This window comes from Poecilia mexicana, unplaced genomic scaffold (genome assembly GCF_051168715.1).
Source record: "Poecilia mexicana isolate PSO_F unplaced genomic scaffold, ASM5116871v1 scaffold_2, whole genome shotgun sequence".
Lineage (NCBI taxonomy): Eukaryota > Metazoa > Chordata > Actinopteri > Cyprinodontiformes > Poeciliidae > Poecilia > Poecilia mexicana.
This window is the reverse complement of record NW_028263371.1, coordinates 36,757,576-36,776,325: the sequence shown is the minus strand read 5'-3', so window position 1 is coordinate 36,776,325 and position 18,750 is coordinate 36,757,576. Positions and strand designations below refer to the sequence as shown.

Sequence of the window (18,750 nt, the reverse complement as noted above, 5' to 3'; positions counted from 1 at the left end):
ACGTGTTCCAGCCCATGTTAAAGACATGGGCTCTTTTAGCCCATGTCTTTAACCAAACCAATAACCATAACTCAAATATTTGGTAAGTAGAAATCAAAAATGTTTGTTCATCCCACCAATTAAGGCCTAAAGATTTACAAACTCTGACAGGTTGCTGACTTTTTTTTTTCTTTTTTCCCCCCCCAAATGCTCAGTTGACTTTTATAAAAATTTGTATTTAAAAAATTAAGCAGAAGCTGTATTTAAATATTGGTTTGAAAGTGAAAACAGGACAGTGTTAGAGCGTAGCTCACGAAGAAAAATTGAGCAATTGGAGTTAGTTGACCTGCTTCGTTGACCATTGTTGATCTTACGTGCGTTGGGTTTATTCGAATTAAAGATGATCTGATTATTGTGATGGGATTATTCCATCTGTTTACCAAGATTTAAACCTCTGGATTGTAACAAGGAAGGAAACGATTCAGTCACATCTATGCTGTGAAACAAAACGTTTATTCTCTGTGCACAAGAAAACCCAGCACTGGTCCCACATGAAATGATGCAGTCGACATAAATTACACCCACTTGCCGCTCAGCTTCATTATCTCTACAGTAGGGTATATATATATATATATTGGTATAGATTTTACAATTGACGACATGAAGTTGAACTTGTTCTCTTACGGTCAAAAAAATTGTTAAAAGCATTAAAATCCCAACTTGGTGACATTGGTTTGCTGTTTAGATGAGATTTTTAAAACTTCACTTTAGCCCCAGTTTGCTGCCTTTACTGCTGTTTGAGTTTGTCATGAGACATGACTCCTAATTTCATTTTATTTCATTTTGTTTTTCCACATTCTGGCTTTTTGTTTTATATTTATATTTTTAACTCAACGTCTGTAATTGAATTAGTTGTTTAGGATGAATGTGTGTGATGAACATCAGTTAGCTCATTCCCAGAATGCAGTTTGGTTTCTGTTGTGCATTAAAGCTTCTTGAACAAACTAAATACGACTGTTTGGTATTTTTGATTTGAAATGAGCAAAACCCAGTGGAAGATTTAAAGAAATCCACAGATTTAAGAGTATTCTTTTGCTTAATAGTTTTTCCAAGCTTTGCAAACGTCCCCCCTCCCCACCCCAATAGTTTTTGATAGTTTTTTACATGCACTGCACTGTTGCACATTGAAGTCTTTAGCTTCCTTCAGCCAAAACGTGTTTACATTGTAGTGCTTGCTGGAATAATCTGCCAAGTGTTACATGGTCGGGTATATTTAGTCCGTCTGATTTGAAGATCCGCCTACTGAACTGTGCCATCCATTTAACTAAAACATTTGTCTTGCAGAAGTTTTCGACCTCCAACATTACTCACATCTTCTAGGACAAACACAAAGTCGTCGGTATATTTTATTAAGGTCTGATGTGAAAGACTAAAAATTGTGCCCAACATGAAATGTGGGAAGAAAAAGATTTTCTTTCAGATCTGAACTTTTTTTAATGCCTTTTATATAAAATCTGGGTCAACCAGTTGCTTTGGGAAGCCACGAAACTGGTAGAAGTGAATAAGAACATATCTGTCATCGATTTCAAGGTGTTTGTGACTTGTGCGCTCAAAACAATCGGGGAGAGTTGTAAGAGTGTTGAACGTTGCATCTCTTATTAGACCAAAACTGGGTTGAAAATTGTTACCCTACTTTGAGAGACCATGTTTGGTGAACAGCTCACCATCACGAATGCAGCTGACGGAGTTTGAATAATTTGCAAAGATTGGGTAAATGTCAGTCTTTAGCTGCAACACTTGCAGCACAGAGTGTTGATTCTGGTGTATTTGCCCGATAATACTTTTACTAACACCGTCTGACCTAATGCCAGGTCCGTGGAAGAAAACATTTAAAATCACTCTAATTGGGTAAAAAGAGTGGTGAAATATTCAATCATGTCAGAAGTTTGAGTACAAAATAGTGAAAAAAGTTAGTGGTGGTTTACATATTTGTATTTAAATCCAAACTTCTACCAGTTATTTTTTGGAGACCGTACTTCTCTGCTCTTTTATTTTTAATTGCATGTGTATGATGACTACTTAGAGCCAAGAAGGGACTGATCTGTTTCACACAAGCAGGATAAAATCTACAAGAAGGGTTAGGCCCAAGTCAGGGAGATTTTATTTTAATTGAGAAAAAAGTGTATTAACTTATAGACTCTCAATTATTCTTGCTTTATTTGTTTTATGGCGCGTTTAGATTGAAATATAGTGGATTTGATGCGTTTTCCAAAAGGCTCGAACGAGCCTTTGTTGAAATAACGGCACCTTAAACACACACACCTCTCTCATTCTCAAAGATAACCCTCCTCCTGCAGCTTTCTGCTTCATTCTCTCTTTACCCCTCGCTGTTTGTCCTCCCTTCACAGCTTTGCTCCAGTAACTTCTTGACGAGTTTTTCTAACAGGCTTAAAAACAACAGGATTAGAGAGAATTAAAAAATCCCCTTCTCTCTACAAGCCATCTGCCTGTCCACCTGAGCCAGGGGCTGGACTCTCAGCACGGTGACACGCACACCTTTCTGCCACACAGTGAACCAAACCAGGGACGGGCTCTATTGTCAAATGCTTTCTCATCATTATTGGTTTTCCTTTGGTTTTGGAGAGTTTTGAACTATGCAAACTCTTATGCAGCTATGTCGTCACTCGAGAGGAAAGACATGTCTTCTTGATCCCTTTCCGAGTCCACGGATTTAAACCCAATCACGGATTTAACATGAGCAGCGCTTCCTGGAGAAGTGTTTTCTTTTGTGCTCTCTTTAGCCTCACAGTCATAATTTTGAGCAGACTCTCAGGTAAGGAATTGGTAGTAAACCAAATGTTTTCTGCATACTCATGTGCAGCTGAGAAAAAGAAAAGATTTTCAGTATATATTTTTTTATTTTTTCCCTGTGATTGTACAGATGCCACGCTGGAAGGCTCCTCTATGGGATACCTGGGTAAGCCTTTTTCTCAGGAGCCGGTGGCGTTTCCTCAAATCATCCGGGTGTCTGATGTGAAGGCATCTCACGACGGCCATGCCGTCACCTCTCGAAGGAAAAGGAATATCTTTTATCAGAGCGGACTCAGACTGTGTGGACAAGAGACTGCCGAGGAGGTTGTTGCAAACCATTTAGGCTATTTTCACCTCAGAGGTAAGTGGGCTGGGCTTTGTCTGGAGGCCGAGAGCCGTTGGATCTAATGAGGTACACGTTTGGAAAAGGCTACGGTCCGCTCACAGGGTCACTTTACCCAAGTGAAACACAAGAGCACGCTCGGAAAAAAGCACACATCTCAGCAGGTGGCAGCTTTGCCTACCTGCTTTACACCGTGTGACACATTTTACCCAGATGACATCAAATTACAGGAAACGGGAGCAAAACTTTACAGATGAAGCATCTTCAACAGTTGGCGGCAGGAATGATATATGTGCAACTTAGGGTTTTTGTAATGTATGGATGGCTTTTATTAGTAGAAATAACTAGGGTGCAGTTATAACGGCATATAGGGGCCTCATTAAAATGGGAAAGACGAGGGAGAACGCCCTTCTAGTAATGTAAATATGTGTTCATCTTCATAAGTCATGAGATGACTCCAAGAAAATAGCTGCAGGCCCAAGCTAAACGTCAGAGATAATTAGAAATGTGACTTTTCTTGCTCTGAGGCCCAGAGTTTCTGGCCACCTTTGCATCGAGAGACGATAACAATCACCGTTTCAGAAGAGGAGCAAAGAGAGGCTGACTGAAAACTTTATGGTGCTTTCAAATATGAAGCTACATGTCTAAGAAAGAAAGGATTTTGCACAGCAGATAACTGGTTCTTTCAGTCCTTAATTTACGAGAGAGCTGCAAAGTGCAGATAATTAGGAACATAATGACCGCAGCAATCATCCACCGCAACTAGACGCATAAAAAATGCAAAAAAGTTTTTTTTTCTAAGAAAGGCAGTCTTATTTAATGTTATATAATTTTTGGCTGCAGCAATTATTTTATAAAGTTACATCAGTAGTAGACTTAGGCGATCAATTACTACATTATTTTATTGGTTTGATTAAATTTAAAATGTAGAAAATGATCATGTAATTAAAAGGTAGTTCATGTCTAAACCTATGGCAGCGTCCAAAGATTTAACCATTTGCAGCGGTTATATCCACAAAAGCCTGTTAAGCCAACTTAGAATAACATGAACAGAGCGGAGGATGAAAATATGAATTTAATTGTTTTAGCCACAATGTGATGGTAAACTAATAAGATGAGTATTATATGTTGTGGTTCCTGATGGTGGAGGAATGCTTTAAAACCTTTACTAAAACTTCTGCTCGCTGATAAAAATCAAAATAAGACCAGGGCACATCCAGGCCCCAAAACAATTTTACGAAGCAGCAGAAACAGCTGTTGTCGTGTCGTGCCACCGCAGTCATCAAACTCTTTTTAAAGACCCGCTTGATGTTCTTTTAGATGACCTCAGATGAATCAGTCCATCGGAAAATTAAATCACTCCCTCTGGACTCAATTTCACCTTCGTTGTTTCTTTCTGATTTCAGTTTATTCTTTCAACCTGAATGGACAAGATTCCCTCTGTTTTTAATCTCAATCAATAATAATTTAGATCACGGCGCTGAGGTGAATTTTTAAGGGAGAAGTAACCACTTTTGTTTGTTTTTTTTGCTTCTCTACAGTTTTTGCCCCAGATTTAAATGGCTGTCCATTTGCATCCTCGAGAAAAGCCACACATTATCGACTTAAAGTTTCGCAAAACATGTCTTGGCGTGACTCAGTTTTGACAAAATTTGCAAAAATGTTAACGCTGTACCAGAAAGTGACATGATTTGAGTCGGCCAGCAAAACACAAATGCTTAAATATGCATCAGAATGAGTGGACTTGGCATCTAGGCTCTGACTTTGTCATTTCATGCCCATGTTGCTCGTCATGGTAACCATCTCCTAGAGAATGAGTAGACTGAGCCAGACCTCGAAGCCCGTCGGTGGACACCGGGTGGTGGAGTGACTGTAAGACAGTATGGTGACATGCAGAAAACCTGCAGCTTGAATGGAGCGCCCAAAGCACTGAGAGATGTTACTTTCTGTGGACAGGTCCACTCATTTATGCAAACTATTTCTGACTTATTTCATGATGTATGCGTTGTTAATCTAATCATTTCATTTAAGCAGAAATAAAAAGTTTCCTAAAAACTGAAAATGACTTGTTAAAAAAGAATGAAATACGTACTTCACAGCTGAACACGGCAGCCATGTAGAATTTCTGCTTTATTTGGCTCATTGAGACTTTTAGCAAACGGATGCAAAAGTGGGATCTGCCCACAATATACCGACTGTTTTGACTCGTTAATGCTGCCCGAGCAGCTTCTGTCTGTTTATCTGGCTGTGACAGTAGAAAGTGGGGATTTATTTAGGTCAGGCCTGCAGGCGACGGACCAAACAGCCCTCTGACATTGCAGAAGAGCCCAGCGGGTCGAGCCGTGAAGTAATGTTGGCGTTTGTACATCTTGACTTTTTCATTGTTTGAATTATTCAAAAATGTTCCCGTGAGAAATTTTACGCCATAATTGGAAGCGGTCGACTTTGTCCCAGTAGCACATTGTCAAACAGAAAGGCCTGCATGTTTGGTTAATCGGTTGATGGCCTCTTTCTCTGGTGACCAGTGTGCCAGGAAACCGTGTGGGAGGCTTTCAAGATCTTCTGGGATCGACTGCCTGAGCAAGACGAGTACCAAAGCTGGATGAGCCGGTGCCAGGAAGGCACAGTCGCTGTGCAGGATATCGGCAGCTATTTTAGCCAGTCAGAGGACCATCAGGCTCTGGTCAAAGAGGTGAGCATGTACTCTACTGACTTTATGGAAGTGGAAATCTGTGTGAAACCAATATGTCTGCTGGCAGGTTGACACTGAAGTTCCTAACACTGTTTTATGTTTTCAGAGAATGTCGCATTCAGTTTTTAAAAGGTAAAGAAAACCGTCCGCTTGTTTAATGCGTCACTGAAACGTGAATGTTTTCTCACCATGAAGTCTGTGTTTTGGTAAATGTGTCATTCTTCCCACCGTCTGTAGTGAGCCCACCCGGTCCTGGAAGCATATGTGCAGGTAAGGTTGTTAAGGCCATTCAACCTTACCTGTTCATATTCCTACTCATCTGTAATCGAACTCGCCTTCTGATCCCAAGGATTCATAAATCCAGTTGACTGGTTGATCATAGATGTACAGCCGGGGGGATAATTATGTGCTCCTCTGACGTTTTTCTGCATATAAATGAACAGTATTTACATTAGATTTTCAAAGAGAATATCTATCAAAAATACAAAAATAACATTACTGTTATTGTTAAATCATATCACTCATATTGATGTCATTATGTGAAAATAAGCACATGAGTATTTGCTTCCATTCAAACCTTTTGCAGGGGAAGTTCTTGTATGAATGGTGCCCTGGAAAATGAGCTGCTGTTTTGCCAACTCGACCCCCCTGATCCATTTAAAATACAGGAAATAATCTGACATCCAGAGGACGGATAAAATACAGTGCAGCCTTGCGCAGCACACATAAGTTGGTATCCCTTATTGAAGCTGGAAGCATTGGACGCCTGCTCAGTCCACGTCGGTGCAGCTCCCTGTTGACTCAGCCAATAGAAAAGTTGCCCATATGGCCTAATTCAAAACGTGGCATCAACTTTCTGCCACGACGGGGTTTAGGGAAAAAATAAATGTTGTTGTGACTCATTTTATACAAGTTCCTTCAAACAGTTGTTGTAGATGGTGATGGATGTGGGAAAGAGGGATCTCATGTAGCAGTCAGTGTTACAGTGAATCAAGAGAGGCTTCTGACTGAAGACACTCTGCTGTTGTATGACTAGCGGACAGGATGCTGAGCGTTGTCTGTAATGTTCTTACAACCAGGAAACACAACCCCAAATTATTTGGGCAGATAATTTCTTTTTGTATTAGTGGAGCAAACCCCCTCCTAAACAAAGATTAACTATTAGAACAATGACTTTACCAGAACATTCTAAATATCTCCACCAATTTCAAAGTCCTTTTTTTTTTTTTTTTTTTTTTGCTTATTTCACTTACTGATATGCACATCAATTTTTTTAAAGCTTTATCTAACTCACCTTTTCTGGATTCTTGGTAGATATTCTGTCTCTTTGCAATAACATGTTAAAACTCAGGCTGTTCATTTTTTTGTAGAAACTTTTAAAGATTAACAGCGGATCAAATAAATATTTCCCTCTGTATGCAGGTATTTGAGTTCCCTTTGTAAAGGATAACATTGTGGCTGTTGTTTTAGCTTGGTCGTTTATTAATACAAATTTTTGCAACTAATTAAATAAAAAATAAAAAAAATTTTTCGGCCAAATTATTCATCAGTGACTACCTAAAACATAATTGTAGGAGTCGAATACCCATGTAATCTTTACCATGGTGTAGTTATCAACTAAAACTTTCAAAATTTTGCAGAAAATGTATTGAATTTTGTGTGACAAAATGTGTCAAAAGAAGTTCAGGGTCTCTTAAATTAACTTCATTGATTCATTCTGTTTGACATTGTAATGTAAATAAAACACTAAAATTGTTAATTAAAAAAACATATGTCTATATATAATATAGACATATTGGAAGTCATTTTACATTGCCTGTTACACAGTTTGAAGTTATTTTAGATTTCAAATATAATTTGGAACAATTTCTCCCATTATCAAATCATACAATAAAGATCAGTGGAATGATAAAATGAAATTAATGCAATTAAAGTTTCGTGGTTACAAAAACGCTACACAACGAAGAGCTAAAAATCGTGATGCTTTCCTTTATACCTTTTATGATGCAAAAATAGCACCCAATACAAAAATGTTTAAATAAGTGATAAGTAATATAGAAAGAGGATTGTCAAAGAAAAAGGAAAATAGCTGAAAATGTTTTAAATTTTAAGCTTATTGCCGCAGTAAATGATAACTTGTGCTATGTTGTACTAAATGTAAGGGATAAACCTAATTACATCACATTGTGGCTTCGAACATCTTTGCTATGAGAAAAAAAAAATCATTATTTTCTTCTCCTTTGAGATTTATGTTAAAGTAAAATCCACAAAGTTATCTCTTAACTTTTGTTCCCATCTTTACCCACAGTCCACATGATGTTGTAATCTGGGATTAACACTGTATAAACATTTTTTCTTCCCGTTCTACAGCACACCAACACCAGCGAGTTCAGAAACGGTTGAAGCCCCTGACTTAGGTCAGTGTCACTGCTGATAACAACCCTGCGACATGCTTATTACAAACCTCATCAGGAACGGTTGTGGTGTCGGAGTTAGCTACTTACTTGTCTTGTTGTGTGTTTAATCCATGAGCTTCACTTTAGTTCAGCTCAGCCTGAGATTCTAAGACAGTTTAGGGTCAACATTTCATCGCGTTGCAACCACAAACTTTAATATATTGGGATTTTACGCGCTGGACCAACACAAAGCTTTAAGTGGAAGAAAAATGACGCACCTGGTTTTTCATCATAATTTGAAAATTGTCACTCATTTGTATTCAATACCTTTAATAAAGTGTAGCTTTCTGACATCGCCTAATAAGTTAAGAGATTAACTTATTAGTTAAGGTGGAGTGTGTGGAAGTACACCCTCCACCTGTGTGTAGTTGGATCTCAATATAAATGTGTTTTCTTGTCTGTGAAGGAGAACATTAGTGAACAAACGGGATCATGAAGGCCAAGGAGCACTGCAGACAGGCCTGGGAGAAAGTTGTGGACAAGTTTAAAGCAGAGTTGGGTTATAAAACATTAAAATATAAGCAGATTATGGAGCACTGTTTGGTCCATCATATCAAAACGCCATTATCATAAATACATTGAAGTTTCTGGCTGTAATGCGACAAAATGTGGAATAGCTCGTAATGAATACTTTTCCAAAGCGTTATATATATTTTTTTTATTTATTCAGAGTCAATCTGAATTAACACCATGTGGGGTTTTTTTTACACACAAAATAAACAATGCAGAGGAAACAGATAAAGAAAAGGATATCACAGACGTCATTTCACCAGAGGTGGAAGAGAGTCCGGTGAGTACACAGAGATATTGTTTTTATTGTTGTGCATCACAAATGTTTGTTTTCCTGCAGTTTTATTACATGTTTTGTGTTCTTTTTTTTTATGGTACAAGCTGTTCAATGAAATCACCATTCAGCCCACGGCTGCCCCCGTTCTGGAGCAGGTGGTGGAGCTGAGCATCCTCCTGACCGGAGAGGTCTTCAGCGACGAGCTCAGAGATCCAGCCAGCCTCAAGTTCCAGACGCTCAGCAGAGATCTTGCGGAAAAGGTTTGTCTCAGGCTCCATCTGGGTCTGTTTTGTGCTGTGGGAGATTATTGTCATTGAACCCAATCTAATCGCCTAATGCCCTGTGATTCCTTGCATTGTCTTTTTTAAATGTGTTTTAATGACAGCAGTAGCTAAAGCTTAGCACCATGGGCTCAACGCTTGCCGGTTTTAGAGTTTGCAGTTGGTAATGGTAAAATAATGAGTTCTTGTTCTGGAAACACAGCTTTATAAGATTTCATGGAAAAAGATAAACCTTTGCACATGTAAGTATTTGTACAGATAATGTTTGAAGCAACTCTTACAAGGACCTGGAAAACATTATAAATGTGTCTGTGAACATCTGTTGCATTAACCACAACTAGGAGCCACAATGTACTCCCAAATACAAACAGCATCTTCGATAAAAATCAGTGTTTCTTTTTACATAATTGTTGTTTCTTTGTTTCTGACTTTCTTCTTTTACCATCTGTGGGGATTTTCAACATAAATAAATCAGCATTGCATACCAACACCCACCTTGAATGCATGCAGTCTTGCATACCCTAAGGAGAACATGTGCCTGCAATCTGAACGTTTTTTCAGTCACTCGCTTTCATCCTTTTGTCTGAAAGTTTCGATAAATTGGTTGAGGGAAGCAATGCATGTAGATTTATTTTATGTTGAGGAGCAAGACCTTTTCTTGTTAAAGAAGATTATTGGTAACAAACTGAAGCATCAATTAGAGATTTGTGGCCATTTCACCGCCTTTGTTTTCCTCTAAAGCGTCAACCTGCCAACTCCGATTTTGATACATTTTGAAGAACTGTAAGATAAATGAACAGCAACTAGAATATTATTCTTTTCTTTCTATTGTGAGCTATGAGAGACAATAGTCACTGTAATCTTCTTGTCAGTCTTGCTTTCTCTCGCTCTTTGGCAGCCTGATTGAGTATAACAATCGCTTCACGCATCCGTTCACTTCCTCCGATATAATTTTAAGTTTAAAAGAACTAACTTTGAGTCTTCTCTCAGTAACAACATCCCCACTGAAGAGCGTTATTATCATTGCAGCCAAAGTCAGAACTGATGACGCTAAAAATCCTTTAATGATGGTCACAAACTTATTTCTCTCTGCTTTAATCACAGCATATTGGACTTGTGTTTCTGCAAACGAGTTTTGTTACAACACTTTGAGAATTAGAACAAATCATGAGCAGTTGGTTTAATCTCATGCCTCACTGTGTTTGTGCAGATAGAAGATGCTCTAGAGGGGCTTCCCGGCTTTAAGAGTGTATCTGTAATCGACTTCAGGTTAGTTTCTGATCGCACACCTCATGTTTTCATGCCAACGCCACCTCTGCTGTCAGCAGAAATCTCACGGCTCCTTCCTATTTATCTAGACCACAGAAGGACTCTCAGTGGTGAGTTGCTGTGTTGTTTAACCCCACATATCTCTTATTATTCCTCTGGTAGATTTAGATGTATTGCTAGTTACACGTGTTAATGATCTTAGTGCGGCCACCCACCTGTTAAGTGGGATCAGGATGGGTCCTACCAAGAAATCAGGTGCTATTATGTGAGGTTTATAACCTCACGGAACTGAGTAAGAGAAGAGGTTTATGACATGGAGTCAAAAGAAAAATATCAAAGCTAATATGTTATAAAAGCAACAGAACAAAAAAATTAAAGCCATCTGGTATACAAACTGAAAAAAAAAGGAAAACAGATTGGAAAAACTGTTTCGGAAGTTGCAAAACCCACCATCTGAAAGCAAAACAACCATATTTTTACCTAATGTATTAATAAGTGGTACTTAGTTCATTATGAAATCTGTGATGAGTTTGAAGGTTGCATGTTTCCATTATTGATTCAAGATGCAACCTTGAATCAATAATGGAAAGTTATGTTTTTGCATAACTAAGAAACGACAACGATTTAAATATTGTCACGTATCTTTACAAAAAAATAGCTTTATGTTCATCCTAAATATAAACAAAAATGAAGCCATATAATGAGAAATGTGTTTGAGCTGTTTTGAATACTAACACGTTTAAGTAGTTTATACAATTAACTTCGGTTGCAATAACTTGAAATATTTTTGAACCACTCTTCCACACAACATTTCATTAGTTCTTTAAATTTGGTGGTCGTTTTTCCACCGCAGCTCTCTTCAGCCTCCTCCACAGAATTTCCAACACATTTGTTATTTTCTCCTAAGTTGTTTTTTTTTTGTAGTTTTGTTGCTTTGTTTGGGCTCATTTTGCCATATCACCCTGTTTGTCACATCAACCCCCTCTGCCACCATGCTTGAGGAGTTTGTGCCTTTATGTTGCGTTTGGTTCTTTCCACAATTCTCTATTGTTGTTTCATCTGTTCAAAGGATATTGTTACTAGGAATCTTGTGGTTAATTCAGCTGTACAAACCAACGTCCAACTGCAACTTTTTAGAGATATTTGATATTTAGCATGCTAACTGAGCTCTGTAGCATTTGAGACGGAGCTCTTGGATCAACCAATTTCTCTGAGTATTACACACTGATTAGGACATCTCGTCTTGGAGTGATTGGTTGCCATTTTCGAATGTGGAATCCTCTTTACTGAACTTTTATTGAACTTTTATATGCATTGCCATTACTGTAAGGCACTTCCCAGATTGACTGGAAGCAATAACTGCTTCTCTAAACTCATAGCTGATTGTTTTTCCTGCCTTGCATTGGGTTAACACTCAAGTCTGTGTGCTGCAAATGACCCAAACCCGGGTTTTATAGAGTGGAGGACTGCTTCTGATGTCTTTAGACTCTATTTTTGCTTTGGTTTTGTTTCACAGATATTCACAGTTCAGCGTCTGGTGTGCCATGCGGAGTTGGATCATTTTATTCTAAAATTGTATTCATGCGTAATATCTCCCTCTGAAAGCGGATTTCAGCATTAGACTTAAGTCTGTCGCTGAGACTAAACTGGGAGGGAAACAGGATCTCTGAGTTTGCACATACTCAGCTGTCTGCCAACGGCCCGTTAGGGTGGAGGAATAACAGCAGTCGAATGAAGGCTAATGAATGGCTTTTTCCAGGAGTGGAGGTCTGCTGTGAGCTTTTCACGTTTGTTATGATCACACTGGCATTTCGGCTGACTCGGGCTGGGGGGGGGGTTCATTCTGGAGAGGCATGCTCCTGTGTTACAAGCAGACATAAATCACCGAAGTCATCGGTGAACTCATTTTTTACTGATTCTTAATTAAATCAACGCCTTAGTAATTTTTTCTCTCGGGATGTTTTTTCTTGAATCCAGTGCCGTAATATTGCTTGTGCCCACAGAGATATTATATATCATCCTGATGTTTTCTCTCTGTCTCCGTGAATTTGCTGTTTCTCTTCTGTATGACAACATTACGTTTGTGTCGCCAGGCTGGATGGCATAGTGGTGGATTACGCAGTCACGGTCGCGGTGGACGGAGCCGGGGTGAGCTCTGAACAGCTGAACTACCTGACCCTGCAGTCCAACCTGGTGGAGAACTCGTATCGAGAGATCAAGGAGCCCCCCACAGTGGTCTACACCATCAACCAGATTAAAAACATCTTCACCGAACCGCATCACATCGACGAGCTGGAGAGTGGTAAGACTGCAGCCCGCCGCGATGATTTAGTCACATGTTTAAGTGCGGCTGTTGAGATGACTGTAAATGCTTAGAACTGGTTCATGAATGCGTTGCAGATTTAAGCTGCATGTACCGTTTCAATAAGAAACACAAGGATATCTGTAACCTGCTTAATAAGAGTTGACCACAGAAATGGCAGACAATAAACACTTTTAAAGTGATTTTTAGGGTGGAGTGAGGCCTTTCAAAAAAGGTGTGTAGAGGGTAAAAGCTTTTTAAATTGAACAATGTTTCACCAATTATCTGTTTTTTAGGAGGGTTTTTTTTTTAGCCATTTTTTCTTCTCTTCTTTTGATAGTCAAAAGGCCACAAACATCGAGCGACTTTCTCTCAGAAGCAGATTTGGAGGCAACTATTTATTCACGAAGAGTGACCCATATCATGATATTTTAATTAAGAGCACACATAAAAGAAATAGTAAAAGAAAAGAGAAAACAATCAGTCAAAAATATATATGAATTTTTTGCACCGTTGTTTAACAGAGCAAACGTGCGAGATGCTTTTAGTGTTTCGGACATACTATTGTTTATCCCTGTCTATATTAATCAGATAACTTTTCATGGGTTTCGATTAAAATTTAGGTCAATTTTAAATCTGATCAAACACGTTCACATCTTCACGTGTTTTTTTTTCTTCTTTCATGTTTGAAAAGTAGTATGCACACATTTAAATCATAAATTGTACACCATTACAAACTCTGTCAACTACAAATGAGATATTTACACTTCAAAACAATATATAGTTTTGTAATTGCAAAACATTTAATCTAAATATAATCTTTAGGTAATGATTAAAAAAATAAAAAAATGATATATTTTACAAAGCGTTTTCCAGGGAGTACTTAAAGTCTCAAAATGTATAAAATCTGACTTGTAATTTTAGTCAATTTATGCATAGACCCATTTCTAAGTGGTTTTATCCCAGTTTACTATTAATAAACCAGTTAACCATCAACTAGAGAATAAAAGAAATAGTTCAGACCAATGGTACTGGTCATAAAATAACTTTTTATCTTCTTTTTGGGTGATGTAGCAGCTCATTTTGAACTGGAATTGAACATGTCTGAATGAAATATAGCTCAAAAATAATTTAAAAATTGCTCACGGTTTTTTTTTAAATTTCCCATTGAAAGCCCTGTTTTCCACACTAGACAAATATTTTCTTAAACATTTAAGAGTCATAGAGGACCCTGCGGTGTTGTCAGATAACTCTGGTTTTATATACTCATTACACTTGCTTTTTGCAGAATTAGAAAGCAGAGGCTTACAACCACAGGAGGGGCCACCAGCAGCAATTGTTTCAAAAACATTGGTTAGATTTGGCCGGTAATATTTGAACATCTAATTAAAGGGTAACTGGGATAAATAATGGGCTTTTCCATAGTTAAACTCTTTGTTTTCCTTTGTTCTTCTAAGCACATTTAGCTAATTGCAGAAAGAAGATCAAAGGTGTACAACACAGACCTTTTTCACAACATAATGACGCAGCAGAGAACCACTTCTGTCTCTGAAAAACCAAAACTTTTTTTTTTCCTTTCTTTCTAGTAAGACCAGTTGAGAAATGTCTCTAGCACCAACCCTAGTTAAGTGCCCAACCCCAGTTGTAACTTTTGGGATATTTTGCAGACATCACCACGTTTTCTTATTCTCCAGCAAGTGAAACACTCTGGAAAAATGCATGTGTGGTTTACAGATCTGTGGAAACCACTGGGCCTTGATAACGGTCTGACTTTATGTTTGACTTTGATGTGATTAAAGTTTTGTGCTACAGAGCACATCTGGGGGTCTGTAATGTCTAATAGTTAAAAGAGACTGTTTTTTTAAAGAGCTAGTTACAAACATGCACTGACTGACCAGACCAGCTGAGTCAGCTGGAGTTGTAACACGCAAAGGAAAAGCAGAATTAAAAGCTTTGCAGCTAAGTTTTCAAACTTTTGGAGCCACTAAAGAAGGCAGCGTCATTCAGGTCGACATCACAACACGCTTTGTTTCCTTCTCTGTAAAATCTTTAATGCTTTCTGGAACATAATATGGCTTTAATATCATCTTATTTCATGGGTGATTGTAGTGAACTGGTTTAAAAGAGAGAATTTGGGCTCCTGTAGAGACATTGATGTTTTGTCTAACAATGCGGAAGCAGAATTGAAACATTGCTTCTTTGAAAATGTTAAGTTAATTTTAGTCTCTTAGGCCGAGACTGCAACATACAGATAACGAAAAATAACATGCAGATAACATAGTAACATGCATTCATCAGCACTCAACCATTAGGGCATTAAAATAAAAATAAAAAAGTTGTTGGTTTATAATCCATTTTATTTGGTAAAGATGTGTTTTAGTCTTGACTTGTTGAAGCTGTACTCTGGTGCAGCGGCCATTGTGGTGCGAGCAACACTTCCTGTGCAGGTATAACGCAGCTTAACACCTGTCTGTCTCAGTAGCACAGCTTCTTTTCTGTTTCTCACATTGCTCCTTCTTGTAAAAGCATAGCGTGACAGTTTGGATGGAGATTAAGATTATGCTATTAGCTCATTAGACCTAATGTCTCTCTAGCTACTCACCTCAGAGACCTAGTAACTTCTTACTATCTCTACACGACCTGATTCTCATGTTCAACACGCTACATCTAAGTGACATTCCCTGAGTAAAACAGACTTCGGCATGAAGAGTTTGTCTAACTTTGCCTGTAAAAACACACAAAATTTATAGTTTATTATGGATTCAAGCAGACTGTAAGTAGGTTAGCTGCTTTTTGGGGGATGGGGAGAAATGGGCTCTTGGATGATGTGATAATGTCTATCCTATCTCTTTGTGCTGCTGTTAAATTTTTCCATGCGCTTTCTTGTTAAGTCAAGCCTGTCATTAGTTTACTGTGTTAGAGAGATTCTCTGGAGATCATTGCCTTCTGATGCCTACGTTAGTTACAGACTGCGACATAAGAAAAAGAGGCTAAACACCCATATGGCCAACATATGTGTCTGCAGAGCCTATATGCACAGCTTAGCTTTGTTCTTCTGCTTTGGCTGTGGTGCAGTGATAGGTTTTACTAGCAGTGTCTACTAATATTTACACCCAGAAAAGCTGAAATGTTAGACAGCAACGGTGAAACAACAACAACAAACTTTGGCAGACTCTGTCTTGTGAAAATATTTTAACTTTGGCCACGTTCCTGTTTTTTTAACGTGACAATGTGTTTTAATATTTTTTTTCTCTACTGGTTCCACAGTGTCTGAGATTCCTGAGCCTGTCAGGGCTGCAGACGAAGCGACGGTGAGTAGCCACCTCAACGATCTGCCTGCAGATGGTCTACTTTAGGCTCCACCAACTTGATAAATCACTCATGTTTGAGGTTGCTGACCTTTGCAGCATGACTGATGTTCCGATAACCTGTAAATGGCTTGAGATGTTATCCAGACTTCACCAGTGCAGCCAGCAGATGAGCTCCCCTGGACGGATGAAGTGAAGGCTTTGAGGATTAGGTTGGCTCTTGCCATACTAATCTACTACTATTCTTGGACAGAAACAACAGTGCACCACACCAGAATTAAGTGACGAGTACCATCTAAAATCTTCCATGGTCATATGGGCTTTCTGATGCATATCGATGCTTGTTTTGCACCAACTAAACTCTTTCTGAATTAAATTTGGAATTGATTTTTTTTTTTCATATCAATTGTATTCATCCTGCAAGATCTTACTGATATAATTACAGGCTGTCACTGTGCCATTTCATGCAGTATTTTACATTCTTTTAAACATCAGTAACAGCAAACAGCAAGCAAGGTTTCCATAGGAACATCAAGCAATCTCAATACTAGCTAAAATCAAATAACTGAAATATTTTTGCAACAGTGACTTGGTTATTCGAACCTGATGTTAAAAAAGCTTAAAACTAGCATTTCTAAAATATTTTTTTTTTCTGAACAGCGTAAAGCTTTAATTTCTCCGATATTTAAAAGATAAAAATAAATATGAAAAATTTGAGCATTTAAATCATTAGCCAATTAAAGAGAAACACATGCATACATTTTGTCTGGTCTGAATGTGTGAACAGATCCCATTCTTTACTATGAGTCCCACCTCGTTAATCCAATATTACTAACAGGATTAGCTCTGCAGTTCCTTACTGACGTGTGACAGGCGAGCTAGCTCTGGCTGTAAGAAGTGTCAAAGCTCTTGGAACCAAATCTGCTGGTAGACGGTTTCCAGCTTTAGACAAATAAAAATGTTTGAAATAAAGCAGCTGTTTCATGAACTACATTTGGACATTTCAGTCAAGCCTTTAATTAACAATCTCATTAAATTTCTGTTTCATTGATCAAACTGGAGTGGTGTAAGAAAGCACTTTTTGTTGACATGTAACAAACCTGAACCTGTTGTCTTCCAGGCCATTTAAAGATAACTGGATTATGTTTAGTTGTGTCTAATGGAAAGAGTGTTTTCCAACCGCCGCGTGGCGTTGATTCAGGAAGGGAAAGCTCAGCACAAAGTAAACCCATCAGAATGAATTATATTATTTGCATGTGAAATAGAACAGATGCAAACTATAGATTACAAGATGAGGGATTCTATTATCAGGCTGTTGCCAGAGCAACCAACAGTCATTTAAAGCAATGAGTATGGATGACCAGACCAAGAGACTGGAAACAAAATTGGTTCCAGGTTCTCCGGTGCAGAATAGAGATATTGTGACACAAGTGTCATATCTGCACCTAAATCTGTGCAGAATGGGAATATTGTGGACAAAAGGATTGGATCATTTGTAAAATATGTGTGTGTGGGTGTCCTCACATACGTTTCCTGCTCATCGTTGAGCTACTGACACCTGTATGTGCCATGTGCTGAGTATGTAAAAGACTCTATCAAATGCCCACATAGAATAGAGTCCACTTGTGTGCGTTATAACCTCAATATAAATCCACCTTTACTGTGAAATACCCAGACTGTAAATTTAATCGAGACTTGGCCGTCCACCTTGGCTGGCAGGCTGGTCAAGAGCTACAGCTCGAGTGGATCTCTGTAGCTCTGTTGCTGTTGATGGTAGAGCGACCCTGGCAGATGAGAAGGAAGTTATTTTTGAAAGAATACCGTGAGAAGTCCCGTAAGAAGGTGCAAACCATTCGTGGTTTACAGCCTTTCTTTAACGTGGACACACAAATGTAAAAGACTTAATTTTGGGGTCACAACAGGGAAAAACACAGAACTCACTTTTTGATTCCTAGAGATCGAGTATTTTCCCTAACAGTAGTGGGTCTTCAAAATGTCAAATGTCCTGCTTCAAAAGAAACGGCAGCTGTCTTTCATCAATTGGCTCACCAACATAAAGCTGTAAAAGGGATAGAGGTACATGCTGAGCGCTTATGTGTTTTGCAATCAGTCTGTAGTATTGTCTTCAGTTTCTCTATTTGTGGATGGATTTAGCAGTTTGCCAATGAAAATAGATCTAATAAAGGAATAATGACAGGGAATCCAATCAGATTACCTCCGCATCTAACTCCCTTTGGTGTGAAGTACATGGCCAATCTGATCCTTCTGTCTGCAGGAAGGATCCATACATGGACTTGTGTTTAGCTAACAAAGCCTATTTGTGTTGCAGGGCATTGACCTATCAGAAGTCTTGACCCTGGATCATCCCACTGGCGGTGGATCATCACCACCAGTAGAACTCAACACCCTGGGACCAGAAGAGGACATCGTTATTCTGGAGGAGAGTGAACTAGCGTCACCTGAGGCGGCACTTGCCACCAGTCCACCTGAAGCTGGTAGTAAGTTTTCGACTTTCTTTTCTT

The 18,750-nt window shown here is 38.6% G+C and overlaps 1 protein-coding gene across 1 annotated transcript in view; it reads left to right on the top strand.

The window, feature by feature from the left end:
* Positions 1-2,565: 2,565 nt before the first annotated feature.
* Positions 2,566-18,750, top strand: part of impg2a (interphotoreceptor matrix proteoglycan 2a) — a 36,434-nt gene continuing 20,249 nt past the window's right edge. Inside the window, exons 1-12 of the mRNA XM_088015441.1 lie at positions 2,566-3,151; positions 5,659-5,825; positions 5,932-5,957; positions 6,063-6,095; positions 8,196-8,242; positions 9,010-9,071; positions 9,173-9,328; positions 10,560-10,618; positions 10,708-10,728; positions 12,712-12,920; positions 16,188-16,231; positions 18,558-18,726. Of these exons, the coding sequence (XP_087871567.1) occupies positions 2,734-3,151; positions 5,659-5,825; positions 5,932-5,957; positions 6,063-6,095; positions 8,196-8,242; positions 9,010-9,071; positions 9,173-9,328; positions 10,560-10,618; positions 10,708-10,728; positions 12,712-12,920; positions 16,188-16,231; positions 18,558-18,726 (1,411 nt within the window). The 5' untranslated portion in view covers positions 2,566-2,733. The remainder of the gene's footprint in view (positions 3,152-5,658; positions 5,826-5,931; positions 5,958-6,062; positions 6,096-8,195; positions 8,243-9,009; positions 9,072-9,172; positions 9,329-10,559; positions 10,619-10,707; positions 10,729-12,711; positions 12,921-16,187; positions 16,232-18,557; positions 18,727-18,750) is intronic.